A 27,292-nucleotide genomic window follows, 5' to 3' on the forward strand; every position below is an offset into this window, starting at 1 on the left:
AGGTGGCATCAGGGGTGAGATGGGTGCTGCGGGCTCAGGCGGAGAGACCTCCAACACAGAGAGCTAGGGGCGGGCCCGCTGTTCCCTGTCTCTTTAGGGTCAAACCTAAAGGTTTTGTTTTCATGAAATCGGTAAATATCAAGTGCTCTCTTAAGGGTCAATCTTGAGGATTGAGAAGCTCCTTGCCTAGAAGTCAGGAAGGATGTGAGCCAGTTCGGCCGCTCACACTGTAGTTACCAGAGGCTTCCACGACCCAGGCCGAAGTAGCTTCTCACAAAAGGCAGGGTTTTCGTGGAGTCGGGGGAGCCAGGAGGGGTTTTCTCCCAGACCGTACGCAGAAGGCGCTGCTGCCCTGGGGAGGGACAGGCAGGGAACTAGGTGCATAGGTGGTGGGGGAGGGGTGAGGACCGAGGCTGCGGACAGGATAGCGGAGGGATCTGGGTCTGAGCGGGCCTCTCATCAGAGACCCTGTGCCTGCACCCCCCCAGCCACACCTCCCCCTGCCCAGGGCCCACTGTGAGCCTTTCTGAAGGTTCCAGCTGCAGCCTGGTTTGGCATGCGATGCCTGCACTTCAAGCCTCTGTGGCATCCCCCAAGCCTGATGATGCCCCAGGCCCCCCGCAGGCTGCAGTCTCTTCCCTAGCTGCCCTGCTCTGAGTCCAGCAGTGGTGCCCTGACCTGACCTCACGCAGCCTGGGCCTTGCATGTCACTTCTCCTCTCCTTCTCTCCCTCCCCTCTTATCTCTTCTGCTCAATTCGATGGAAAAGGAAGAGCAGCAAGGGAGCCCAAGGCTCCCCATCCCTTGGGGCACAGATGGGGAGATCGAGGCCCAATGGCCGGGAGAGTTAGGACCACAGCCAGGTCCCCTGCCACTTGCATGGCGTCTGTTCTCTCTGTCCTTCCTGCTTCCAGCCATGCTTTCCCCAAATTGTTGGTACTTCACAGAGGCTGACAGGAGGCCTGTTGTACCCCAAGATGTTTCTCACAGCATGGTCTGAGAGCTAGTGAGCTTCTCTGCCTTGGGGCTGAGCAAGCCCGGGGTGGGGGGTATTGGGCAGGTGTCCAGGAGGCCCTTTGCGACCTAGGTGGCACGTGGGTGCCCAGATGTGCTGGCGGAGCCCCTCTGGGGCTCTGAGCCCTGGAGTGAGGTGCTGAGTGGGGGGTGGAGATGGCTCGCCCACCAGGCCTCCCTTCTTCCTGGGAAGGTCCCGTATGGGGCTGAGTGCCCAGCTCAGATGGGGCACACAGGACCAAGAGGGACTCTCTGTTGGGCCCTGAGGACCTCCCTGACCAGTCCAACCCCATACTGTTTTCTGGGAATGTGAAGGAGTCCGGGGGATCACCCTGTCTCGGGGCAGGTCGGGAAGGTGATTCCCCCCAGCTGTGGTGTTGCCCTCCACCCCTGGCCCCTGAGCGCTGAGCCTCCTAGGGGGCCTCCTTGAGCTGAAGGCATGGATCTCCCCTGCGGAGCACACCAGCACACCCCTGGCATTCAGCCCTGGCCCGGGGCTGAGAGCACCGGCTCCAGCCCTGGATCTGTCTTGAACTCACCTGGGGCCTCAGACTGACTCCCATTCTGGGCTTCAGCTGTCTGACCTGGGAAGTGGGGACTTTGGACTTGACTTCCTAGGGTCCTTCTTGTCTGAGACCTTCCTTGCTCACTCTGGGGGCACCCAGGAAGGAGAGGGGTGGGGCTGTAATTGGGACAGCGTCTCTGGGGCAAGGCCACGGCAGAACGGGGAGCCCTGGATGACAGCCTCCTGCCCACACCCCTCCCCAGTCCTTCCAGCAGCCCCTCTCCAGCGCCTCATGGAGAGTGGCAGGGTCTCAACACCCACCCTGTGCCAGGGAAGAGCGGAAGCCCAGCATGACTTGGTGAGGGAAGGTGCGAGGCTGCGGCCAGGCTTCACTCCGTCCTGCTGACTGGGCGGGGGAGTGGCCCCAGGACCCTTCTGGAGGAACTGCTTGGCTCCAAGAAGCCCTGTCTCTCCACCCCATTGTTGTGGCGGGGGGGGGGGACCGGGGGCATGAAGAGTGTGAGAGCCAAAGTGAGGTGGAGAGGTGGGCTCAGAGGGGCTCACGGGTTCTGTCAGCATGTGAGCCAGGCACAAGGGCATTCCCATTTTATGGATGGGGAAACCGAGGCCCAGAGCAGGACTTGCCCGAAGACACACACCCAGTGAACAAGGAGAATTGGCCTTGGCCCCTAGAGCCCTGGTTCTCACCAAGTGCCTTGCCTTTTCTCACTAGTGTTAATCCCCTAGGAAGGGAGGAAGCTGGCAGGGGCAGGTGGGTGCACAGATACCCTAAGGCCTCATGCGAGGGGAGGAGGAGAGGTGCCCTCCTTCTGCTTCTTCCTGCCCCGACCCAGTACCCGGGACCTCGGGGATACCACGGCCGGGGCAGGCGAGGGAGGGCCGCCGTGGCCACGGGGCCTCCCTCCATCTCCCACTCCCACCCCCTTCAGCCTCAGCCAAGTAGATTCTTGTCCCTTCCCTTCCTGGGAGACACCACCTGCCTTCGGAAGGCTCTCCCATTTCCCAGGGTCTCCTAGGCGTGGGGAACACGCTCCTCCCTTCCCTGTGAGCTCCCTGACAGCCAGACCGAGGCGCATCCAGGAAGCACTCAGTATGTGAGTAAGGCAGTGCGTGGCTGGTGGAGCGAGGGACGGTGTGAGAAAGGGAGGGGGTGGGAGTATGAGGCTGCAAGAGGAGGGGAACTGGAGGAGGGGGACCCTAAGCTGGGGTGAGAGGGCTAGAGCTGCCCCCCACCCCGGGTCCCTCCCTCAGGGATGTGGGCCCTTTGCCACATAGCGGGCTTGGCCTTGGGATAAACCCACGGAGTTTCCACATTGGGCTGGATGCCCTCTTGGTCAAGCTGCGGTCCTGACAGGTGGTGGCTGTCCTTCCCACATTCTGCTAGGGGAAGGAGGAAGCCCGAGGCTGTCCCCTGAGCCCGCCCTCGCTCTGGCCAGCCCAGCCGTCAGGCCACACTGCAGAGCCACAGCGTAGAAAAACCTTGTTTTATTCAGCCCAGGCCTGGGCAATCTTGCTCTGTGATATGGCCAAAATATAAAAAATAAAAACCAACAACCGACAAAATACCGTTGTAGAGAAGAGTTAAGTACAAAATTGGGCCTGGCATCCGGAATCCCTGTGGTTTCGGTCTGCGTTTGCTCCCTGAGGCCGGCAGGGAGGGATGCCTGTGGCTTCCAGCTGCCCCTGCCTGTGGGGTGCGGGGGCTGGGCCCCTCAGGCCCGGTCGGTCCTGGCAGGAGGCTTCCTGGGGAGCCAGGCCGGCTTTGGGAAGTGGGGAGATGGGCCGTCTGTCCGTCCTCTGTGAGATCAGGATCTAAGAAAAGAAAGCCTGAAGGTCAGTGGTGGGGTGCAGGGCAGGCCCCCTCACTCAACTGTCAGCCTGGCCCGCCACTGCGTGCCCAGAGGAGGGCTCCCCTTCCACCGCCCGGATCCCACGTGGGAAGGAGGGCAGGCGCGGGTGGAACCCTCAGCCCCAGCCTCCAGAAGAGGGGTGTCCCGGCCTCCCCCACCATGCAGGGGCCATCTCAGCACCACCCCCTGCCTGTGCCCTGAGTCCACAGTGTTCTCTAGCCCATTAGTAGAGCTGCTACCGTCTGGGAACACTTTCTTGTTTTTTTCTAACAAAGTACTTTTTAAAAAAGCCTCCTTCTCCTCTTCAGAAACATGATCGAAAGCCACAGGCGTCAGTCCCGTGGCCTTTCTGGGAACACTGCATCCGGCTTCCTGTGCGCTGGCCCGGCCGCCCGCCTGCGGTCAGGGTACCAGAGACGCTCTAATAAGACTTGAGCCTTTCCAAGCACTTATGTAAAGGGCTTGAAAGAAGGGCCTCTGCCTTCCCTGGCCCGCAGGCCCCCAGGGGAGCCGGAGGGGGGCATGGGGCTGCTTCTCTGTCTGCTCTGTTGAGGGGCCTAGCTCACAGCATGGCTGGGAAATGGGATGCTGTTTCAATCCACCCTTCCCAGTGGCGGGCAGGACGAGAGAGGGGTGTAGGCTCCCTGCCTCCCTGCACACCCCCTGGCCCCCTTTTATTCTTGTGTGCCCCTTCCTTCCTTCCTCCTTCTCCTTCCATGGACTTGCTTCCCAGAAACCCTCTACCATTTAGGTGACCCCTGAATTGGGAATGGCTGAATGAGACAGGCCCTGAGGAGGGAGTAGGTCAGAAACCCAGGCCTACGAAAGAGCCAAGGTGCCAGGGATGGGGCAGGAGTCAGTTGGTTTAAACATACTCTGTGACCTGGACAATTCTGATCAAATTCAATTTATGAGGAATCTAATCTCTGAACTGAACTAGAAGCTGCTATTCTCATTTTTAATATACATGCGGTGCGTGTGTGCGTGTGTGCATGTGTGCGCGTGTGCGTGCGTGTGTGTGCGTGCGTGTGTGTGCGAACAGTTAGCTTAGAGGTAGCAGCTAAAGGGTAAAAGGGCTGTCTCTAAACGGGTCCTGACTCTGATCACACACTGAGCCTTAATCCTGGTCACACACTGAGCCCTGACCCTGCTCAGACACAGTCCTGACCCTGGTCACACACTGAGCCCTAATCCTGGTCACACACTGAGCCCTAATCCTTGACGCATGCTGAGCCCTGAACTTGGTCACAGGCTACACTTCATACCCGTCAATCATTAATAAGCATACGCTTTTGTTTCTCTGGGCCTTGAAATCTCTGCCATTTGTCCCCCAGCTGATGGACTGAAGTTCTAGGACTACTCCTGTTTTGTTTTTGTCTTAATGGAAAAGAGTTGCTTTGCGCTGACCCGCCGTTGTAAATCCCCGTGGAGCAGGGTGGGGTTTCACGGTGAGTTTGTAAGCAGAAGGTCCCTCTGCAAAGTACTTCACGTGGGGGATCGGGAGACAGGCTGAAGACACGCAGCCTGGGGAGCCATGAGCCAAAGGCCTGGGCCGGAGTCCTTCAGCTTCGGGTACGGCCGGGCCCCGGCCCTGGGGACAGGTCATCCCAACCAGAGCCAGTTCTAATCTGGGACTGTTTCATTTAATCCCCAGGACAAAGACACTGCCGCTCACACAGCTGCCATCCCCGAGCAGCCTGGGACGGCTCTCCAACACCAGACATCAGGCCTTTCAGTCTTTTCATCTCACAAGGCTACATGGGAAGGGCCTCTTCTGTAGTTGAGAAAAGTGGTTCAGAGAGGGGAGGCGACCTGCCCGATGTCACAGGGCAAAGAAGGCTTGGAACCAGGACTGCAGACTTCCCCCCAGCTGTGCTGCCTCCTGCTGGCTCCCCCTGGAAAGCTTAGGGGGCCGCACAACCTGGCCCCAGATCAACAGCCCTCGGCCGGAGCCCCACCGTGAGTGCTCATCTCGGGGTCGGCATGGATGGGGCTCCCCCAGCGCTGCCATGTTTGGCTAGGAAGGTGACACGGGGCGGGGCGCAGGCACCCTGTGCGGTTCGCACGCCTGGCCCCGCGGGGGGAAGCGGGGAGGGAGGTGGGCGAGCGCTTACTGGACAATTTTGCAGTTTGTGGCAGAGGCGTAGCGGCCTGTGTAGTGAATGCTGCATCTCACCACGTTGTTGGTGAAGTCTGACTCCAGAACGATGTACTTCGGGTTCACGTGGACCTGCCGAAGGAGGGAAAAGGGATCTGGTCAGGGGGCTGCCCTTCACCCGGGCCCCAGGCTGGGTGCTGGGGCTGCAGACAGACAGACATGGAGGCGACAGAGAGGAGGAGACAGGAAGGTGGAGAAAGACCACTTGAGACCAAGAGCTATGGAGACAGAGACCCACTGATGCAGAGACATGGAGAGATGCGGAGAGAGGAAAGAAGAGACAGCTCATGGTCGAAGAAAACGTCACCAGATCACTCCTATTGGAAGACGGGAAGCTGCCCAGAGCCAGAGCCTAGGCCAGGTGGGCCCTGCGTGGGGCGCTCAGGGTCGGAGAGGTGGAATCCCTGCCCCAGGGAACACAGCAGTGAATGAGGGGCTGAGCAGGGACCCCAAGCCTGGTCTTCCCAGTCTGAGGCTGGCACCCTCGACCACACATGTCCGCCAAGGTGACCCAGGCAAGAGCTGTCCACTGCCAGGTGGCATCTCCCGCCCTGGGCCTGGAGATGCCTGACACTCACTGAGATGTTGGCCCAGGTGTAACCTGGGCCTTTTGTCTGGAGAAGAGCTGTGGGGACACAAGGAAGCCATCTGAATGTGGGATTAACTGGGGCGGGGGGGGGCTGCACTGGGGTAGGCTACGCCCAGAATTATAGCTGCAGAACATCTAAGGACATGTTACTTTTGAATCCTTTACACACTCGCCCAGGGCAGGAAGTGTCATTACTGATGTGGTTTGAATCCCAAGTGCCTGGAACTCAGAGGGGCCTTTGCACACCTGTGGTGAGTGGACGAACACGGGAAGAAGAAGAATACCCCTGACAACCCTGGCCCCTGGGGCTGAGGCGGAGCAGGGGGCCCGCTGAGCCTGCTGGGAGGCATGCAGACGGGCCATAACCAGGGGCTCCCAGGTTGTTGTGTTCCGAATGCAGCTTTCCCAGCAGGCCGTGTTCATGCAGGTCCAAGCCCCTCTCAAGCCTATCTTCACTGCTCACTGCTCTGTCTTTACCGCCCTTGGGTGTGGAGCAGGGGGTCCTGGGGAAGGATGGTTTCCCGCCCTGGCTTCGCACCTGCACGCAGGAGGCCACAATGCCCCGGTGTCTGTGTGGCCAGCATGGACAGACCACACTGGGCTGTCCTTGACATGCTTTTCTACCCCCCCCCACCCCAAGAGAGGTGGCACCGGCACGAGCATACATTGGAGAAGGGGCTCAGGTCAGAAGGGACTCTTGGTCCCAGGAGCCCTTGGCTTTGCAGGAGTCCCTATGAGGAGCAGAGGGTCTCTCTCAGAGCATGGCAGGGTCCTCTTGCAGATAGCACAAAGCCTCCCCTGTCTGCAGACAGGGGGGTGCACCGCAGAGTTTTCCAAGTCCTCTGTCGCCTAGGGAAGACAGCGTCACTACCTCCCCTAGCACCGCCACACCCGGGCCAAAGCTTCCTTGTCTTCACGGAAAGGGAGGCTCTGCCTGCTTGAGGCTAAGACCCTCCAACGGGAAGAGGAGGCCTCTGCGTGATGTCCGCAGCCAGGGAGGGGGAAATGTCCCAGAGGCAGAAGTGCATCCCAGAGGCAGGGACACGGAGCAGGAGCGGCGGGTGGGAGGGGGCGCCCCAGACCAGGAGGCCCACCTTGAGGATGTAGTTTCCGGGCTGCACATCGGTTATGTCGATCCACTGGCAGTCGATATCTGCGTTGTAAGTGTCATAGCAGCCGGGGCTCAGGCCCTGGGAAAAGGGACAGGAGTCAAGGCTGGGGTGCTGGGCACCCCTCAGAGCCACCCAGCCACTCCAGCAGTCTGGGCCCCTCCTTCCTCCCTTCTAGAGCCTGCTGGGTGGAAGGACCAGACAGAAAATGGGGAGGCGTAACAGCCAGGTGGGAGGGACTGAAGGAGGGGGATGCCTGGAGAGTTGGATGGAGGAACAGATGAAGAGACAGGCAGGACAGAGGGACGTTCCGTGATGCCTGGATAGACCGAAAGAAAGGTGGATTTGGGTGGACCAACAGGCAAAGGAACACCATGCCGTCTAGACTTCGTTGGAACGCTCCTTTCTTTCCAGCGGCAGACGTGCCTGGGAGCAATGCAGGAAGGGACCCCGTGGTGACCTGATGACTGGTGAGAAGACCCTTGCTCCCACTGAGCGGAGCGGCCAGGAGCCCCGGCACTGGCCCAGCCGCTCCCCTGGGCAGCGCTTTGTCCCCACACTCCTGGGTCCCCGCCCTGGCCCTCGCGCCCTGCCGGACCTGCGTGTGAGAGGTGCACGCGTAGCGCTTGAGGTTGCCGAAGTCACAGGTGCTGTCCTCCAGGCAGAAGCTGGCCTTGTGGCCCTCAGCCACCTTCTTGCCTGTGGCTGCATCCAGCAGGTCATAGTGGCTGAACTCATCCATGCTGTGGTAGTGTCTAGGGGCAGAGGACAGGGGGAGGAGAGGGAAGGGGGCCTGGTCACGCCTGGGCTTCCTGAGACGGTCCTGGTAAGCCTGTGGTGACACGGCCTCCTGACCAGTCTGGGCTCCCGGGGCTCATTGGTCCCCTGTGTCCCCCAGGGCAGGGTCTCTGGGGCTCCCCAGCTAGCCAGATCACCCTGGGAGAGCACCTCCTCGGGACTCCTCACTTCCTTGTCAGGCTCCCACCTGGACTAGCTTCCTGTGGGCCATTCCCTGTGTTCTAGACATTTCCGTCCCTCAAGACCCATCCTCTTCCAGTTGAGCTTTTGCTAAAGAGCTCTTGCTGCCGTGGTGCAATCACGGCAGGCCCTCCCACCAGCACGTGTTCCTCCCAGAGCACCAGCAGGGGGAGGAGCTCAGGCACCGAGGCACCTGGCCCGCAGGAGGGGCCCCACTCACTGGTGGCAGCTGTGCCACTCCCACGTGTGCCGCGGCCGGTTCGGGAGGAAGTCCGCGGTGCCCTGGTTCTTCACGCGCTGGGGGAAGCGTAGCAGCACCCGCACGTCATAGTCGGTGGCCTCAGGGGTGTAGGCTGTGCTGCAGGGACAGGTGGGAGACCGGAGTGGGGCTGGGTCTCCTGACACCAACACCCAGGATGGGCCGGCTTGTCCCTGAAGATCTTCTCAACGGACTCCCCGTCCTGTGGCCGAGGCTTAGGCCTCTCCCCATCTCTCCCAAGCACCTGGGCCGGCCTGTCCCCTCCTTTCTGGCTTCCAGCACATGGCCAGCAGCTACCAAGGAAGTCTTTCTGAAGTGGCATTGGGCCCGACAAGGACAATCCCACCAGCAGGTGACCCTCTGCTGGGGACAGCCTCGGGGGGGGGCATATCAAAATCTTTGGAGGGCTTTTTAAAAGTGGCCCTTATCCAGGAGATTCTGATAAGTGGACAGAGTCCGACTGTTGACCAAAGTACGCCACATCTCATGTACGGGCCTAAGAAACACTCTCGGGCTCTTCAGTGTCAAAGCCTCTTCACTTCCTGTTCCTGTCCGCCCTGCTGCTCCGCACACATCCTGGGGTTCCGGCTCCAAACACTTTCTCAAGCAGACTTCACTCCTGCTCATCTCTACCGCTGCCCGTGCTGTTCATTTGACAGGGAACTCACACAGCCTCCTAGGCCTAACTCAGGTTCCCTCCTCCAGGAAGTCTGCCTTGATGGCCTCACGTGGAGGCATCTTGACTGCCTGTGAACTCTAATGGCACCTCCTGCGGCCCAGCCTGATACCACAGGCCCCCTGAGCTAGGCAGTTTGACTAGGCCACCCTTCCCTGACTGCGTGGCTGCCGGCCAGCGACCTGCCCTTTTCTGTTTGGGGAGCTGGGGTCCGCTGCAGACGGCCTGCTCACTATGTGCTTGCCGACCCCTAATTCCCAACTGAGAGGGCCTTTGCGAGAAGACAAGAGGAGAGAGAGAGAGGAATGACGGGCAGCAGCAAGGGGAGACAGACAGACAGACAGACACACACACACACAGACACACACGTGCGCAGCAGCCACTGAGGCTCCTCCCTCCCCCAGAGGACTGCTGACAGCTGTCCTGGCTGGCCTCGGGGCACTTCCCTGGCACTCGGTAAGGTCTGGGTCCTGAAGCCAGAGGCGGAGGCGGCCAGTTGTAGGGATTCGCTCCCTCTCCGAGAGGATGTCTGCACAACAGGCGTGCGGGCTCCTGTCTGCCAGGACGTAAGGCCCTTGGCCTTGTCTGGGGGGAGGCTTGGAATCTGTCTGTGTCTGGGTTGGAACAAAACATCCTCCTTCCTTCTGTTCAGTTCAATCCTGCCCTTCTGTTCGGCTCAGCACACCGTGGGAACCCATCAGGGCCGAGGTTCAGGGCCCAGCTTGGCCACAGAGTCGCGGTGAGACTTGGAGCGAGTCCCTTGCCTCGTCTGGGTTCTGCCGCGGTCTCGGCACTGGCAGCTCTGCGGCGCGTGTTTCTGACGATCTCAGCGGGCCCAGCCGCCCCAGCCGTGGTACTGCTGGGGCTCTCGGTCTGTGCCCCGCGCCCCGCTGCCCCTGCTGCCCGGCCTGGTGGGGCCTTTCCTCCTCTGACCATCCCCTCCTCCTTGGACCTCCCCTGACAGCTCCGGCCTCACGGCTGCTCATGCCAGCTCTCCTCCCACTCTCTGCGGCTGGGTCCTGTCATCGGGGCGGCTGAGGGGCTCCACTCCAGCGGACCAGGACAGGGACCAGGCTGCCCCCTCCCCAGTCCGTCGGGGAGCTCGGGTCTGGGTCTGCAGGATGCTCCATGAAGACCAGAGCGATAATCTGGCTTTGACTCAAACACCTCGATACTTGGCCTCGGTGGACTGCCGCGGAAGCTGTGAGGTGCTCCCTGCTGGGGGAGGGGGTTGTGGTGGCAACGTGACCACGATGCTCTCTTCCCAGGGACAACCGACGAGACCGGATCTGACTGCGCAGGCTGGCTGAGTGCTACAGTGGACCCCCATCCGCGGTCTCGCTTTCTGTGGTTTGGGTTACCCACGATCAAGGGCAAGACATTCTGGCCAAGGGAGCAGTGAGCAAAGCTACATTCTAGTGCAAGTGCCTTATCTCGTTATGGATAGAGAAGGCCCTGCGGGTGAGCTACTCTGAGGGCCGGCAGTTCCGGAAGCGGGAAAAGGCTGAGCTTCCCAAGGGCTTCCCAGATACTGAAGAGTAAAAGCAAATAAAGGCTTCAAATGCAAAAACAAACAGAAAGGCAGCAAGTAATTAAGAAAAATAGGTGCTGTCCAACACAGAGGGATGTCAACAGACGAGGCAGGACAGTGTCATCTTTAGCTAATTCTTTTAGCACAGGGGGATGTCTCCAAAGCACATGTATTTGACCAGAATATTTGAGGTTAATGCATTTAGAAGCAAGCTCTGCAGGAGGGAGAGTCACCCAGGAATAAGGGGGAGCTGGCTGGGCTCCCCTTCTGCGGTCTCGCAGACTGGTCTCCTTGCCCTCTCTCTCCACTGCCACACGTCACTGAGGCCTCTTTATCACCGCGTTCCCTGGCCTCGGAGAGGCCACAGCTGTCCTCCATGGAGACGGTCCCGCACTCCTGCCTGCTATCCTGAAGGCTATTCCCCCACCGGACTTCCCTGGGTCCTGTGGGAGCACGTTCTCATGGGGCAGCTCGGAGTGGGAAGGTTCTAGTTCCTCTCTTTGCTCCTCAGCTGCCTGACTGGAAAGCACATACCTTCAGGGCTGCTGCGAAGGTTCAATGTCATGGTAAAGTTCCCTGTATAGTGACCTGAACAGACATGCTTGCTTGTCCCCTTCCCCTCCCGGCTCCCTGGGAGCAGACGAGGCTCACAGATGAAGAAGTCAGGGTCCTGAGGGGCTCAGGGCTCGGCCACGGTCATTCGGCTTGTGGGCAGCCTGGCCAGCATGAGCGCGGGCTCTGGGCGACCGCCCCGAGACTGTCCCCACATCCCCCACTTCAGTCTCAGCCCCTCACCTGGCCAGACACTTCTCCTCCGCAGCACAGCGCAGGGAGTACAGATGGGCTCTCTGCACGTAAGTGGACGCTTGCACATAGTTGGGGTCCGGAACCAAGTCAGGGAGGCCTGGAGATGGAGTGGGAGACACGGAAGAGGGGGCAAGAGTTGGCGTCGAGGGGTGTCAGGCTGGCCACGGCTAATGCCCGGAGACCTCCCCAACCCCAAGCACCCTTTACCATTCTCCTTCCTCTACACAGGCTGTCGCCTCCTCCGAGAAGCCTCCTAACCTGAGCAAGGGGTGTGATTGGAACAATTCCCTCTGGGCTCAGGTGTGGGCCGCGGAGGTCAGGGAACGGGGGCTCACTTGTGGAGCTCTGTGCTGTGGGAGCCCCTGAGACCCCCTGGAAGAGCTGGGACAGGAGCGAGGTCTGGGAGGCAGGAAGGAGTCTGGCGAGCCGGAGAACAGGCAAGGGTATATAGTTGGCAGGGCGAGCTGCGGGAACAGGGGCCTGGAGGCAGGACTGAGTGAACCAAGCGATTTCCTGACAGAGGCACTCCCTCCATGTCCTCGTTCCCCAGGCCTTGGACACCAGCCCCCGGATGCCCTCTGCAGCCAGCAGTTTTCCTGAACCACCAGGAGAGCCCTGGGCTCTGGCCGCAAGTGGCTCCCAGAAAGCTCACGGGCAGAGCCAGGTGGATGTTGGCTGGCACAAGCGGGGTGTGCAGGAAGGGAAGGGCAAGCAGGAAAACACATCCCTAGAGTAGGCTGCTGACAGGGCAGGATTCTCGGCCTGGGCACCCAGCCTGACCTTCTCAGGATTCCTTCCTTCTTGCCATAGGCCCCCAGACCTGACCGCACCCTCCCCTGTCTGCATCCTCTGGCCTCCAACCTGAGGGGCCTGGCTGCCTCCCCTGCAGGGCCCTGGGGAAGTCTGCAGTCTGCTCAGACCCTGTGACCACTCGCTCCCCGGGACACGCTAGAGCCAGGGGCCTGTCCACGCTGCACCTCCCTCACCTCCGTGTCTGAGTTGGTCCCAGGGAGCATGCGTTATTAGGAATTAGCAGAAACCAACCGGACCCTATCCGCACTGGAAGAAAGAAGGAACGATCTAAGCCGATTGCTGGGAGTGCAGGAGGGGTGGGGCATGGGGTGGGGGAGGACGTGGGCAGGGGGACTCCAGAGCACCGGGCTCTCCCCCAGCTTGGCCACTGACCTCAGGGTGAGTGAGCCTGGGGCCTCTCTGTCCCCTCACCCTCAGCCTCCCAGGACTCTGGCAGTTAAGCGAGGACATGGGGCTACCGGTGGCTTCCCCAGTTTCTGTCAAGCCCTCTGCTCTTGGGGGGCAAGTAAGGTGCGGGGACTTGAGTCACGCAGACAGCATTCCAGACCCCCTTGTTGCTGCCGAAAACCTCTTGTCAGCTTTCGGGTCCTGAGGGTGAGGCAGACCTCCCCACACACATCCCTTGGGCTCCGAGACCCCAGCCCGGCTCACCCTGGGCCTGGGCCGCATGCCGGAGCCTGGTCCAGGCAGCCAGCGTGATCTCACCTACTCGGAATGAAGAGGAAGCTTGGAGCATAAGGGTGGGTGAGGATGGGGGGCCGTCTTGGCCAGCCGAGGTGCCGTTACTCAAGCTCCAGGAATGCCTGCGGTCATTTCCCCGGGGATCCCTGGGCCCTCAACGCAAGGGCCACCTCCCTGCCGAGCTGCTTCTCACCCTCTGATACCCGGAAGCCTCCAGCGGGGGGGTGAGGAGGACAGGGGGGGTCCCCGTCCCCATTATCAAAGCGCCTTTCCCGCAGCAAAGCGTGGGGGTGGGTGAGCTGGGCCGGAAGCCTCCTGAGACCCAGTATTTGGCACCAGACGGCCTGCCTCCCCCACCCCAGACCCAGTTTCAATAAACAATGCACAGATGTCTCCTCAAAGCTTTTCTGGCCCGACCCTTCCTCTCTAGGCCATTCCATGAGCTGGCTCTGCAGTCCGGGGACGTTCGGAGAGCCAGCTGAGTAAGAGGCCAGAGATGCCGAGGGAGGGCGAGGGCTGGTGCCCCTCCTGGCCTATGACTGAGCCCCGACCCTGGTCCTACGCTGACTCCAAACACACCGAGGTTGGATACCATCACCAACTCCGAACCGCGATCTCATTGTTCGTCCCGACTGGGTACTGAAAACTCTGCCCTGGAAACAGTTTTTAAGGAATTGCTTTGACATCATGAATCCTGTTTTACTCTGAGCGGGTGGGTGGGTTTGGTTTTGTAAGCTCCAAAGCCAGGCGGGAGGGGCATCTGTGGCGCCTACATGTGCGGGTTCGGGAGGGAGACTAGGGACAGACACCTCAGAGCTGGTCCTCATAGTCTGAGCCCTGGCCCTGGCCACAGATGACCATCTCCCTCTTACTGTCGAGGAATCGCAGGTCCACACACATGCCTCCTGCTCCAGGAAGTCCTCCCTGCCTGGCAGTGACGTTCCAGGCTGCACGTACGTCTGTCCCACCACTAGATCCGTCTTGATCCGTAAGTAGATTTCATTGTGTTTACCTGGGTCTACTCCCCTCCAGACTCTGCGCTCTCTGAGGGCAGGGCCTAGGTCCCACTCACCCCGTTAGCAGGCAACCCACCATGCTTTGGGGCTGACTGACTGCCCTGTCGCATTGGCCCCGTCAGGCAAGTTTCTTTAATGATTAGTGGCTAGATGCTTTACTGTTCCAGTGATTTGAGCGTGCTCCGCAGCCCGTCCCTCACAAGGCAGCAGGGCACACGGGGGTGCTGGAGGGACCAAGGCTCAGAGAGGGCGATGAATTTATCCATGGTTGCACAGCGGGTGGGGGCAGCCCTAGGAGACGCTTCCCACCTCCTCCTAGGACTCCACTTATCACTCTTTTTATAAAAATGAACTTTTTGGAAGTATAATCTATACACAGTGAAATGCAGACTTAAAGTTTGATAAGTTTTGACAAATGGTGCACACGGTGTGACACCATCATCAAGCTACACATTGTTTCCATCATCCCTGAAAGTTCCCTCCCGTTCCTTCCCAATAAATCCCTCTTTCCTCCTCCACGATCCCAAGTAACCATTGCTCTGCTTTTTAACCACTGTAGATAGTGATGCCTTTTCTAGACCTTAAATGGAATCACTCTTACCATTATTTTATTTTCTTTGTTTTGTATCTCTGGCCATCCCAGGGGTCTTGTGTCTCCCCTAACTGGCTCCCCCTGGCCATGTTCTACCTCTGTCACACTGGGGGAAGCCGCTGGAAAAGAGAATAGCCTTGGGAGTTCAGGCTGGGTTCCCTACCCCAGTCAGAGGAGGGGACCCCCTGCAGAGGTCCCTGGGCACCGCAGGCCCCTCCCTCAGCTGGAATGATGCCTCCTTCTCTGCCTGCTCTCCTACAAGGTATTCCACCAGCTTCCATCAGCAGCGGACCCCCACGCTTGGGCTCTCAGTCCCAGGGGGCTGGGACTTGGGGGGCACCCCTGTGTTGCTAGAAGCAGGGGAGGGAAGGCGTGAGCAGGGGCTTGCAGACGTAGGGATAGGGGATTGGTTTGCTGCTTCCAGCTTAGAGGGTGCAACCAGACCCTCCAGGCAGGCTGGCCCATGTTGCCTGAAGCACAGCTACACAGCGACCATGTGCCCACCCACCATCCCAAGAAGTGTGCGGAAGACCCTCGAGAGTGGGTAAGGCTTACTCAGAAAGCCTTACTCAGTCGTGGGGATGTCATTCTGAGGAGGGGCTGGAATCTTTTATCCAGAATATATGGAATCATCCAGCCCTGGGACCTGGCACTGGAGACCCTATAGGGGGTTCCAATGAGAACATCTCCCAGAGACCCCCATTTCTCTACCTGCAGAGACTGAATTAATTATAATTCTCATGTCACAGCAAACTAACCATTATCGCTGGTCTGGGCGAGGCCCCTCTCTTGGAATAACGTTTTTTTTGACCTTCACTGTTATCCGACCCTCTGATATGTCCTTGCACATTTGTGTCTTTATAAAATCTGCAGTGTGTTGGAGGTGGGCATGCATTCTTAAAGCATATAAATGATATTGTCTTAGAATCTCATTCGTTTCTTGGTTTTTCAGTCAATGTATAAACTCTGAAAGCCGACCTAGCCCACGATTTGTCATGGCTAAACAGGACTCCACACTGTGTGCCCTCCATTGCTAATATGGCCGGTCTTGTGGGGTTGGGCCCCCAAGGTGGGGCCAACCACAGACAGTCCGGGTGCATGGTTTGCTCAGGCTACCCAAGGAGTTGCTGGTCACCATCAGCATCTCACCTTTCCCTCCCAGGAGGGAGACAGGAGCCTGGCTTCTTACCCTCCTGTCGCAGACTTTCTGTGAGACCCGGGGCAGACCTGCACCCCCCAGGCCCCACCGCCTCCATTTATCCAGCTCTGACTGTCCTCTACCCCACTCTAGGCCTGGAAGAGCTCTGGGCCAGGCCCCCATGGGCACTGTTCCCCAGAAGCCAAGTGCTGACCAGGGGGGTTGGGCACACAGGGATTCAGGCTGCACAGTCTGGGCCAGGGCTGGAGGGACCCAGAGGCAGAGGGCAGTAAAGGCCCTGGGGATGGCTGGAGCCAGGCTGCTCTGCTGGGGAGGGGCCAGGGTTAAGGGAATCGGGTCCCAAGGCCATTCTGCAGGCAGCCTTGGAGGGGCCGCGTCAGACCCTCCAGGGCAGGGAAGACCCAGAGCCCCGGATAAGGACCTTCTGCACTCCGCATTCCTGCTCCATCCTTGGATTTTCCTGTGAGGGGGATCCTGGCCCCTTCACCAGGCACTCAAGCTCAGACCGCCATGCTCCCCACCCCAGGCTGGCCCACATGTCGGCCTGCGGGAACCGGGGGCCTGTCTCCCTCTTCCATGGCCGGACCTAGGGCCTTCTCCGAGAAAGACTCCAGAAGTCAAGTTTGCCACCTCATCCAATCCCCCAGTGTATAAACCCTTCCCTTTTCTTAGGCTCAGCTTCCCCATCTGGACATGGAGAGACAACGCTAATCTGCGGTGAGCGGTTCGATGGCTTCAAAAACACTTGGAGATGAAAACACTTTTCAGGAGCTAGTCAGTCTCTTCCCTAGCCGCGGGCAAGAGCCCAAGACCTCTTACAACCTCTACAGACCGTACTTCAGCAGCCAGGAAATTCGCCCACTGTCTGACCTAAATCCTTCCTGCTTCAGAAAAACTCTGGTCCCTCCCACTCAGCGGCTCCTGGAGGCCGCCCAGTGTGGAGGGCCTGTGGTTACATTCCTGTCACTTGCCCACACCTCACCTGTTTCCCTCTTGGCTTCTCCCCTTTCTGTGGGTTCCATAAACCTCAGCTCCTTTGAACTCTTTCCTCCCCAGGCCTCCTGCTCAAAAGCAGCAGATGAAGGAAAGCGGAACGCCAAATCGCCCTCATCTCATGAGCCTGGGCTGGAGGATAAACCAGGTCCAGCAGGAAGCGGTCAGCAGGCTGTGAGATTTGGGGGCGGGGGGGGGGCGGTTCGGCTCATCAGCCAGACTCCAGAGGAGCCCTTGACTAGGGCAAGCAGCAAGCTCACAGATCTCGGCCTTGCAGAAAGATGAGTGGCCAGGGCCTCCAGGGCGGGAGCTCGCAGCTCCGAGCCCTGCGACATCATCTCATCATCAGGACATTAAATTGTCAGGGCTGGCCCGGTGGGGCCACACCTGTGCCATGAGCAGGTTGGCAAGGTGGCTGCGGGATTCGCCATGGCCTGACGCGGAGGGGCAGTCCTAGCTCAGACAAAGGAGCTGTGATGGCCATACTGCCAGGCCCAGAACCTGCAGGGGCTCCCCACCACCTACAGAATCGGGCCCAGACTTCTCAGGGTGGCAGCTAAGGCCCTCTGTGGTCTGGCTTTAACCCGGCCTTCCAGATCTCATAGCCCTGAGGGCCAGGAGTCAGCTCCCTCGCACACCAGACGTCTTCTGCCCCGGCCTCTGATGCCACTGGTGCCTTGTCTTGGAATTCTACACACGTGCATGTGCGTATACACACACACACGCACGCACACACGACCTTGCAGGGGTTCACAGTCTTTAGGCCCCAAAGCCTACCTTGTCAGTCCTAACCACCGCTCTGCCAGCACACGTCTGTTGCCCCCTCTCAATGGGTAGAGACAGTCCAGGGGCGGCGACTGCCTCACCCCCCTGTGTGGCAGGGGCCAAGTCCGAGGAGGGGATCTGTGAGTGTTCAGTGACAGCCTGGGATGCAGGCTGGGCGGAGCTGGGAGCAGGCTGACATGAACCTTTGGAGAGGTCAGCTACCCTCCGCTCTGGCCAAGCCGGTCTGCTGCCTGCTTGCATGCGTCACTCCCTCGCACTCTTCCCCGCTGTGAACCCAGGCCCCTGCTGCCCTCCGTTCCCCTGCGGGCCTGGGTGGATGCTTCCCCTGAGTCCCTCCTTGGCCCTCAGGCCCTTCGCAGTGACTTGAACTTCCATCTTTCTTAGACACCCTGCTCAGCCCCCTGCCTTCCCATCTCAGCTCGAGGCAGCTTCATCCTTCCAGCTGTGCACGTTCCAAACCCTCGTGTCATGCCTGACCCGTCTTCCTCTTACATCCACTTCCAGCCCATCGGGAAATCCCGTCAGCTCCATCTCCAGACTAGATCCTGAATCCGACTTCCCACCACCTCCGTTGCTATCCCTGCCTGCATCTCCCTACCAGCCTCCCCTCAGTCTCCTGCCTGCCTCCCCACACTCAGCCCAGCGTAGTGGTCAGGGACCCTCTTTCAATGTCACTGCTCAGCTCACAGCCTGCAGTAGCTCCCCAACGCAGGGAGAGGAAAAGCCCAAGTCCTCCCAGGGGCCTCCATGGTCCTGCTCCCTCTCTGGCCGGCCTCCTCTCACCCGCCTCTCCTCCCATTCTGCTCTGCTCTAACCAGACCAGAACACACTTGAAACCCCCAGGGAATTCCTGCCTCGGGGCTTTGCACTGGCTGTTTCCCCTTTCTGGAATGCTCTTCCTGATCGCAGCACGCCTCACTGAATGCCTCCTCCCCGCCCACACAAGATTTAGTTAGCTCTACTTTCCCACAGGCCTTATCACATTCTATTATTTCCCTATTTATTAGGTTTATGCAGGAATATATAATGTCCGCAAAGGCAAGGGTTTTGTCTCTTTCTTTCCGCAAAGGAATACTCAGCTCCAGCCTGGGCCCAGCACGCAGTAAGTTCCTGAATGGATCAATTTCCTCCCGAGATGCTATGTGCTCTCCTCGGAGCCCTGGGGGTGGGTGGGACTGCCCTTTGCCTGCTGCCCAGCTGTGGGCCCAGGTGCTGGCACACAGTAGGTGCGAGCAGGAGAGACTGGTGAGATGGTGGGGGGCTTGGGCCCCTGCAACCCGGGGCAGAGACCTCGGTGAGGACAGGCCTGGGTCTGGCGCACCCTGACTTCTCTCTGCGCAGCTCGGGGGGCCTGGAGCCTGCAGGCCCTGGGAGCACAGGCGCAAACACCTGCGGGGTCTGGGGGCCTCTGCCTGCATGTGCAGACTTCATTATCAAGCAAAGGTGGGGACTGATTCCACAAGTCCTTTCTTCTGAAAAAGGATTAGTTTTGGGGATGGAAAACCCATGGTTGCCCTTGGTCTACAAGCAAGAGGAAGGGTGGGTTGTCTCCTGAGGCTTTGATGGCAAAGGCCTCTGGTAACTCGCCTTCCCCACCTGAGTCCCTTCCTGCTCTGGCATTCTGACACCAGCACCATCCCATTTCCAGGTGCCACTGAGATGCCCAGTTGCTGAGTGCTCCTCAGCAAGGGGGCGAGGGAGCCAGGCCCAAGCCAGCCCTGTAATCCTGAGTCCATACAGAAGGGCCCTCTGGGTCCAGCTGTCTGTGGCGAGGAGGCTGTTAGGTCAGAGCAAGGGAGGAGACCAGACCCAGCCTCTCCTTCCGGCCTCCGAGCCGACCGCCGCTCCGCAGGAATGCCCGGCACGGGAATTGGAAGCAGGTGTGGGCTGCCCAGGCAGACCACCCGTCTCCTCCTCCCCCCACCCCCCCTGCCATTCCCACACTGCCCTGGGGAGTTTTCCATGTGTTCTTGGCTTGGAAAGGAGTGGGGTGGACTCAGGCTGGGACTACTAGCAGTGTGAGTGTGTGTGTGTGTGTGTGTGCGCGCACACGCGTGTGTCCGTGCACATGCGTGTGTCTGCACCTTCAGAGATGACAGGACACTGAGATGGGGACCCCTGGGGTTAGGAGAGAAGGGAGGAGAAGGGACACCCCGAAGGCCCTAATGATCCGCCACCCTGCTCTGCTACCACCCCAAAGGCCTCAAGGCAAAAGTCCAAATTTGGGTTTTCCAGGGTTTTAGACCTGAGAGAAACAAGAGCTAGCCTTCCCTGAGGGGCAGGAACAGAGAGGCCGGGCCGTCCGGCAGCGCAGAGGGGCGGCCTGGCTCCCAGCCCAGCCGCTGATGCACTGAGACCTCAGATGAGTTACTGGGCTCCCGGTCCACACCGCGGGGGTGTGGGGGGGTTTAATACTATCTCCCTCCCGAGGCTGCTGGGGGCACTAAATGAGAAAAGGAAAACCCAGAGCTTAGCATGGAGTCTGGCACATAGCACAGTGTTCAAGAAACACCAGCTTCTGTGATTGTTATTTCAAACAGGAGCTGCCTCTTTTTGCAGGGACGGTCCCTTGTGAGACCAGGGGAGAGAGGATGTGGCCTTGCAAGCGGATGATAACAGAGGAGACAGGAAGTCTGCCTGAGACGCGGCTGCTCGGGACACAACTTGTTTGTTCCGACACTAGTGACCTTCAGCCAAACAGGGGAGCAGGAAGAGGACCCAGGTCCCTCTGTCTCCACAGCTCGTCTGACCCCTCACAACAGCTTCCTCAGCCTCAAGACTCCGTTTCTTTCTGAAGGAGCACCCGAGACAACCTCAGGGAAGGAAGAAGGGAGGCTGAGCTGTGATTCTGGCTCGCCAGTCACCCGTGATGTGACCCTGGACAAGCCACTTAACCTCTGAGAGCCTCAGTTTACTCATCTGCAAAATGGGGATGGTAAGTAGTATCTAGGGTTGCCCCGAGGATTAATGGACTCTAATCATAAAGCTCCAGGAAGAGTAGAAGACGCTGAGAAAGCACGGTGTAAGTGCTTGCAACATAAGTCTTCCGGAGTCTGGAGTGAGAATGGCAAGTCTTCGCAAACACCACACGGGGAAGGGGCTCTGCTTCCAAAGCCTTGCAGATCCGCCGTCCCAACTCACCCTGTCATGACCCGTGCCTGGAGCACAGTGAACAGGCAAGTATGTAAAGGAGTGAATAAGTGAGGTGTGCAGGAGGAGCCAGAATCCATCAAGTTCAACAAAATTACGTCTGATGGTTAAGGACTCAGTATGGGGGTTCACGCAGACTCACAACCTGGTTGCACGACTAAGAGGCCGTGTGAACATCAGCAAACGAGCCTGTCACCTTATGAGATGGGACAGAGAACAGTACCCGGCTTGTGGGGTCACTGCGGAAATTAAGGGCAGTGATGTGTAAAGTGCCCACAAATGCTCGTGTCATTCTCCCTCCCCTGGCTGCAGCTGGGGAAACCGAGGCCCAGAGAGCTGCTGGAGGAGGCTGCAGCGCTTGGCCTGCCCCACCTGGCTCACAGGGAGAGTGTGGGTCCTCCTAGGGTCGTCTGGGTGTAGGGCAGAGATGACAGGCTCGGCTGCGCCAGCTGAGAGACCTCCCTAGGTCTCTGCTGTCTCCGCACCAGAGGAGTGCCGTCCCCAGTCCCCGCCTCTCCAGGAAGCTGTGAGGGTGAGTGACATTGCACATTTCAGCGGCGTGGCGGGTGCTCTTCAGCAGATGGCGGGGTTGTTACTATCATCCTTGCTCTGGGGCTCGAACTCTGGACGTTTTTTGGGTACGGCCAGCTTCTGTCCTTCCCTGCACCGACTCCAAGCCCCAGGGAGGTAGGGAGGTGACCTGGAGAAGGGGAGGCGGGGGTGGGGAGCTGGCCCGGGTGTAAGGATGGGGGCAGGGAGTCAGGGCTGCTCTCAGGGACAAAGGGGTCCTGTCTGGCTTCTTGGGTGCGGGAGGCTAGATGGAGAGGGAAGTACACTAGGAACACCTCTGGGTGTGCAGGGAGGTGAAACCTCCGGGTTGGGGAGCCGCCCGGTTCCCATCAGGCTGTGGAGGTGTGAGACAGGGAGAAGGAAAGGAAGGCGGTGCCTCTGCTTCTGGAGCAGTAGGCTAAGGCATTTATTTTGTCCTGAAGGCCTTCGGGAGCCATAGCATGTTCTTGAGCAGGAGAATAATATGGGCAGCTCTGCAGGGCTTTATCTGCCCCACATGTAGAGGGACTGGCCAGGGAGAGGCTGGGAGCAGGGGACCAGCGAGGAGGCAGCCAGAGCTTCCTCCTGGGCTCTGATTGGCCATGTGAGGATGGGGGTGGAGGACCACGCCAGGCAAGGCTGGCGCAGCCATCAGCAAGCCCCGGGAGAATGGCCAGAGAGGCTGCTCCTTGTTGCTTTCACGGGGCTGCCAGGGCCGGTGAAGCAGGCGGGGGCTGGAAGGGGGAGCCCTGGGGGGAGAGCTGTGGTCTTCAGGGATCACGAGTCACCTCAGTCAGTCCAAAGCTGAGGCTGGGGGCAGGGGCAGGAGAAGGGATAGGAGGCCAGGAAGGGAGGGCCTGGCCGTGGTGGAGGGAGAGGCACAGTGCAGGGGACACAGCTAGGCCTGGGAAGCTGTTGGCTACCCTCCAGGCGTCTGCACGGATTTGCTGAGAGCCAGGCAAAGTATGTGACCCTCTCTGGGCCTCTGTTTCCTGGTCTTCTCTCCAGTTACAAGTTGCAGAGTTGGAGACAATGGGATTGCAGGAGGCCTGGGCAGCCCCAGCCCTGGGTGGGAGGGAAGAGGGTGCAGGCGCCAGAGGAATAAACCGGGCTCTGGACAGACGCTTGGAAACCGCCCAAACATGGAGGGACGTGGGCGGAGCGCACATGTGTTTGGTGTTGTGAGGACACATCCACGCCCACACACACACAGGCTGCCAGCACCCAGCCTCAGACCCCTGGGTGTGTGGCCAGGAGGAATGAGGTCAGTCCCAGAGAATCTGCCCTGGACTCCCACACCAGGCCTGGGGGTCTGATCTCAAGCACAAGGCTTGGCCTTCTCTTAACTGGGATTTTCCATGGTCTGGGCCTAGCAGGGTGGGAAGGGGGAATCAAGGATGGGGCGGAAGGTACTGCTCCTTCTCTGGTCTCTCTGTGAGCCCCAAACTAGCCTGTGCCCCCACATTCCCTCTCGCCCTCCCAAGCCCTTCCCCCCCAAGACTAGGGGAAGGAGCGCCTGGAGGGTGCCAATGGCCAGCGACGCACAGTTACCTTCTCCTCTGGGAAGTCCTCTCTGAGCCCCTAGCCCCTGACCGGGGAGGCCCCTCGTCTGGCCTCCCTAGCACATGCCTCTAATGCCTGCCCATCACAGCACTGATGTGTCCCCTTTGCTATGCGTCCTCCAGGGCAGGGGCTGGATGTGATGCTTACCGGCACACTTTTAACCCCAAATGAACACTTTTAAGCCCAAATGGGGCTGAGGCGCAAGACCAGAGACTCTGATAAGCACCAAGCACCCCCACTCCAGACACGGCCTTGCCCTGGCCGGTCGCCTCTGCACTTTAAGAACTGTCAGGCCAAAGAGGGGCCCTAGAAAACCTCACTGACTTGGCACACAGATGCTGAGTCCCTGGTCTAGCTCTGCGAGCAATGCTGTGGTCCTGGAGGCCTCAGATTTCTCCCATGCCCACAAGTGGGGCACTTCTGGCTGAGCCCCACTCTGAGGTCGTGGATCCTAAGAAAAGCCACCGCAAAAGCTTAGCACCCTATAAGGTGGGATGCCCTCTCCTCCAAGGAGCTCTAGGAGCAGACGATGCCCAGCTTAGATGGGCAGGAATGTAGCAAGTCTCAGTGAGGACCAGATGTGGGTGAGGCCACGGTGGGCAGTAGGACACATCCTTCATCACATTGCAGAAGGGCCCCCCATCCGGCTCCTGTCCCGAGGCCCCGCAGGTTCTCCAAGTGGGATTCAGCACCCAACTTGAGTGCTATGTCGTGGATGTGAGGGAGTGGGTGCTACCAGTGGGGAAACTCCTCTCCCCTAGCCTTGGGCTCCAGCAGCCCCGACGGAGACAGACAACCTCCCCCACACCCCCAAGCAGCAGCCTGTCACCCACGTCAGTGCGGCTGGAGACCAGGCAGCAGTCCCTGAGCTGACAGAGGCAGAGAGAAGCAAAGGTTGGGGCTGTTGTGCCTGTGCCCCTGGGCCCTGCCGGACTCAGCCCTCACCCGGCGAGCCTGGCCTGGCAACCTCGGTGTGGAGCAGAGAATTGGGGCACTGATGGCAGCCTGAAGGGACTGAATGGGAAACCTTGACCGAAGCTGACTTTGGACTTGCAGACACAGAGGTAGAAAGGGGAATTCTAGGACAGCAGAGGCTGGGCCTGTAGCCATCTAGCCTTGGCCCTTCCCACAGTAGTCCGTCTGCGAACGGCATGTGTGGAGTTGTTCGTCCGAAGAAGGAAAGCTGCCTCTTCACTGTATTCTCCTGGACAGATGGCTTGGGCCTTCCCAACACAGTCGTATCTTCACGTCCCCCCTCCCCCCAGAAAATGCCGGAGGGAGGCCTGCCTACAGCTCCCTCCTGGGGCTCTCCCCCAGGACCAGGACTACAGTGAGCTGAGTGAAATGAGCGAGGCACTAGCCTGGGCACCAAAACAACTCGGTAGCCAAGAGTAGTATTTGCGGCAATACTTTTAAAAATCAAAATCAGTGCCAGAAAAATCTGTGATGAGCAGAATATCAAAATTTCAAATAAAGACAGGATCAATTTGCCTCAGGCTCCGATATGGCTTAGTGTGGCACCATGACTAATTCTACTTAAAAGCTGGATATTTTGTTCATCACAGGGTTTTGTTTTGTTTTTTTTTTTTAGATGCATTAGTTTTGACCTAAAAGGCATTAAAATATTACTTTTTTTGATTTCTGAGTTTTTGGACATCCTGTAAATTCTGCACCCAGGCCGGTGCCTCACTACCTCTCCAGTCTGGCCCTGGAAGGGTCCCCCTAACCGAACTCCTGTCATCTAGTCTGGACTCTGGCCTGGGGCAAAAGCCGCCTCCCTAACCTCCTGCCAATCCAGGCCAAGCTCACAGATGCTAGTGACTGGGACCTTGCCACACCTCCCGGGGCAACCTCTAAGGCCTTTCTGACCCTGAAGACCCAGGTTTCTGATGCTGATGCCCCCTGCTTCACCCTGTGAGGCAGGCATAGGGGCACCTCCAAGGGTGGACCACGTGCCCTACCGAAATGAGGGAGGGGCAGGGAGAAGCACTCCTTCCCTTTGTCCCCAGATGACCCAAACGAGGTCTGGAAGGTGCCTCCTGGCCAGGCCAGCCAGTCCCTCTGCCCCCAACCACTCTAGCCAGGGTCAGAGCCCAGGCCCGCCTGGCCAAATCCTGCCACTAACGAAGATGCGTGGACCTGGGGAGGCTGGGAGGAGAGGCACGGTGGCCGTGCAGGCGGGTGGGGGATTCCTTACTTAGCTCAGGGGAGGCCAGCGGACGGCCGTGGCAGTGGCCGTGACCCAGAGGGCGGCCGGCGGGCGCAGGACAGTACTCACCGCGGCCATTCTGGTTGGGCCGGTACACGCTGCCCACGCTGAGGCGACCCTGCTGCGCGCCGCCGCGCTCCCCACCTGGCGGGGGCGCGTCCGAGCTGCGCACGGGCAGGTAGGGCGGCTCCAGCACGCGGAAGGGGGGCTGCGGCTCCACGGCCCGCGGGGGGACGTAGGCCTCGGGCGGCACGTTGGCGTAGGGCGGGTACCAGCCGAGGCGGGGGTCGGCGGCGTAGGTGCTGCCGGCGCCGCCGCCGCCGCCGGTGGCGGGCTGCGCGTCGGGGCCCGGCTCGGGGTAGGCCTGCTCGAAGCCGGTGGTGCCCTCGTGGTACAGGCTGTGCGAGTAGCGGCGGTCCAGGCCGTCGGCGGGCTGCGGCGGCGGCGGCGGCGGCGCGTAGGGCCTCTCTGGGGCCGGGTAGAAGGTCTGCGGCGGGTACTCGGGCTGCTCCTCGCCGCCGCCGTACTCCTCGTAGCGCGCCCGCGGCTGGAAGGGGTAGATGACCCCGGCCGAAGCCACGGCCGCCGCCGCCGCGCCGCCGCCGCCGCCGCGGTAGTACACGTAGCCCTGGTCGTAGGTCCGCGACGCCGGGTCGTAGGTCTCGTACCTGGCTGACGAAGGGCGCCTGCGGGTAGGGGAACTGCTGCGGGAAGGAGGGCGGCTGGCGGTAGGTGGTGGCGAAGGCCGAGGCCGAGACCGAGGAGGCGGAGCCCCCGTGTCGTTGCTGGGAGACGGAGGTGCGGACCCGGGCCATGCCTGTGCTGTCCCCGACGGCCACCTCGCGCCAGTTGTCCGGCACCTGGCCGAAGCCGAACGGGTGCCGCGCCTGGCCGCGCACGGTGTCCGAGCCGACGCGCCCGGGCAGGGGCAGCGACGGGGCCTGCCGACGCCGGAGGCCTCCCTGGCTGCGCCGCTGCGGGGCCTGGGGAGCGCCGGCCAGCAGCACCCGGGAGCTACTGTCGGTGCGCGGCGGCCCGGCCGGCACGTACTCTGAGCCGGAGTTGAGCAGGCTGTACACCTGCCCGTTGTTCTCCCACTGAATCAGCTGCCGCCAGCGTCCCGGGTCCGAGCCCTGTCCCGGCCGCGCCTCCTGCCCGTGCACCAGGACGCAGAGGCAGGCGCCCCACACCAGGGCCCCCAGCTGCCAGCCAGCTCGGGCTAGAGCCATGGTGGCCCCTCTGCAGAGGCCTGGCGGACCGAGAGGCTCTCAGGAGTGTACTCCTGTGCGTGCTTCTCTTCCCACGGCCTCGAGGACAGGACGGCTCCTTGCCTGCCCCAGCTCTAGCTTTGTCCATCCTGGCCTTGTCCCGAGCGGGACGGCTCCTCCGATGACAGCATTTCGAGGCCAAGGGGTCAGGGCAGGGCAGGGGCGGTGCCCAGGGCTGCACAAGGCTCTCTGCAGGGCACCGGACAGGCAGGACTGCCTGGGGGCCTTACATGGCCAGCCCGGTACTGGCTGGCCGCTGGGCTGGCGCTTTCCCCCTCTGAATGAATAAGCAACAGGCTGGGAGCGTCGGGAGGTTTCGGGCAGCCTGGTCCGCCTGCTGGGGCCTCCTCCGCGGGGCCCTATGGCCCGCCGGGTTTTAGCTATGTTGCCTGTCCCACAGCTGCTGTGCTCCCTCAGTCCCTGGAGCTTCCAGCCAAACCACAGACCTGCCTCTGAGGAAGGGAATGGAGCAGGGAGTAGTAGGGGGCCTCTGCGGGTGCAAGCAGAACATGGCTGGGGTGTCAGCACCCCTATGGCTATTTCTTTTAGCTTTGGACCCAGCATCCCTGATCTCACCTTACCAGGTTCTCTGGGCTTGAATGAGCCCCAGCCTCTCCCCAGGACCCCCCTGAGCTCCCCTTCCCCAAAGCCAGTGCCAAGAGACACCCTTCTTGTTGGTGGGCCTCCCCGGGGAGATGCTGAACCTAATTCTGGACCCCTGGGGCACCTCAGTTCCTGAGGCCTCTGAGTACAAAGGGGCTGAGCTTCAGCTTTTCCCCCTCTTGGCACACCTCTTGGCCTTACTCTCCCGCTCTGTAGAATGGGGGGTATGCCCTTGTGCTGAATAGAACTTGAGAAATCATGGGCAAGATCAGCTTCTTATGCATCGCATGACAGAGGTTTCTGTTCTGTGTCTCTTGAACCAACATAGCCTGGCAGTAATCTGAGTATGCCCATGGGTAAAATGCAACCCAGGGTCTGTGTTTGATAGACATAGAACAGCAGAAAGGGGGGTTT

General features: G+C 60.1%; 2 protein-coding genes and 1 long non-coding RNA gene across 12 annotated transcripts in view; 2 read left to right on the plus strand and 1 right to left on the minus strand.

Moving 5' to 3' along the window:
- The window catches only part of LOC100475328 (stomatin-like protein 1), a 29,082-nt gene extending 23,261 nt beyond the window's left edge, over nt 1-5,821 (plus strand). For all 10 annotated transcript variants that reach the window (XM_034660684.1, XM_034660685.1, XM_034660687.1 and 7 more), the window contains one exon: nt 5,044-5,821. The gene's annotated coding sequence lies outside the window, so the exon portion shown is untranslated. The remainder of the gene's footprint in view (nt 1-5,043) is intronic.
- Nucleotides 5,500-26,744, minus strand: LOXL1 (lysyl oxidase like 1). The gene is given in 7 exon segments (XM_034660683.1): nt 5,500-5,619; nt 7,231-7,326; nt 7,844-8,000; nt 8,444-8,581; nt 11,485-11,593; nt 25,077-25,674; nt 25,676-26,744. Coding segments are annotated over 7 exon segments (1,779 nt in total). The 5' UTR covers nt 26,237-26,744.
- The window catches only part of LOC105239229, a 28,117-nt gene continuing 13,880 nt past the window's right edge, over nt 13,056-27,292 (plus strand). Inside the window, exons 1-8 of the long non-coding RNA XR_004625492.1 lie at nt 13,056-13,626; nt 13,879-13,978; nt 14,650-14,860; nt 16,430-16,474; nt 16,814-16,913; nt 17,347-17,454; nt 18,544-18,638; nt 20,096-21,373. This is a non-coding gene — a long non-coding RNA (uncharacterized LOC105239229). The remainder of the gene's footprint in view (nt 13,627-13,878; nt 13,979-14,649; nt 14,861-16,429; nt 16,475-16,813; nt 16,914-17,346; nt 17,455-18,543; nt 18,639-20,095; nt 21,374-27,292) is intronic.

This window comes from Ailuropoda melanoleuca, chromosome 5 (assembly GCF_002007445.2).
Source record: "Ailuropoda melanoleuca isolate Jingjing chromosome 5, ASM200744v2, whole genome shotgun sequence".
Lineage (NCBI taxonomy): Eukaryota > Metazoa > Chordata > Mammalia > Carnivora > Ursidae > Ailuropoda > Ailuropoda melanoleuca.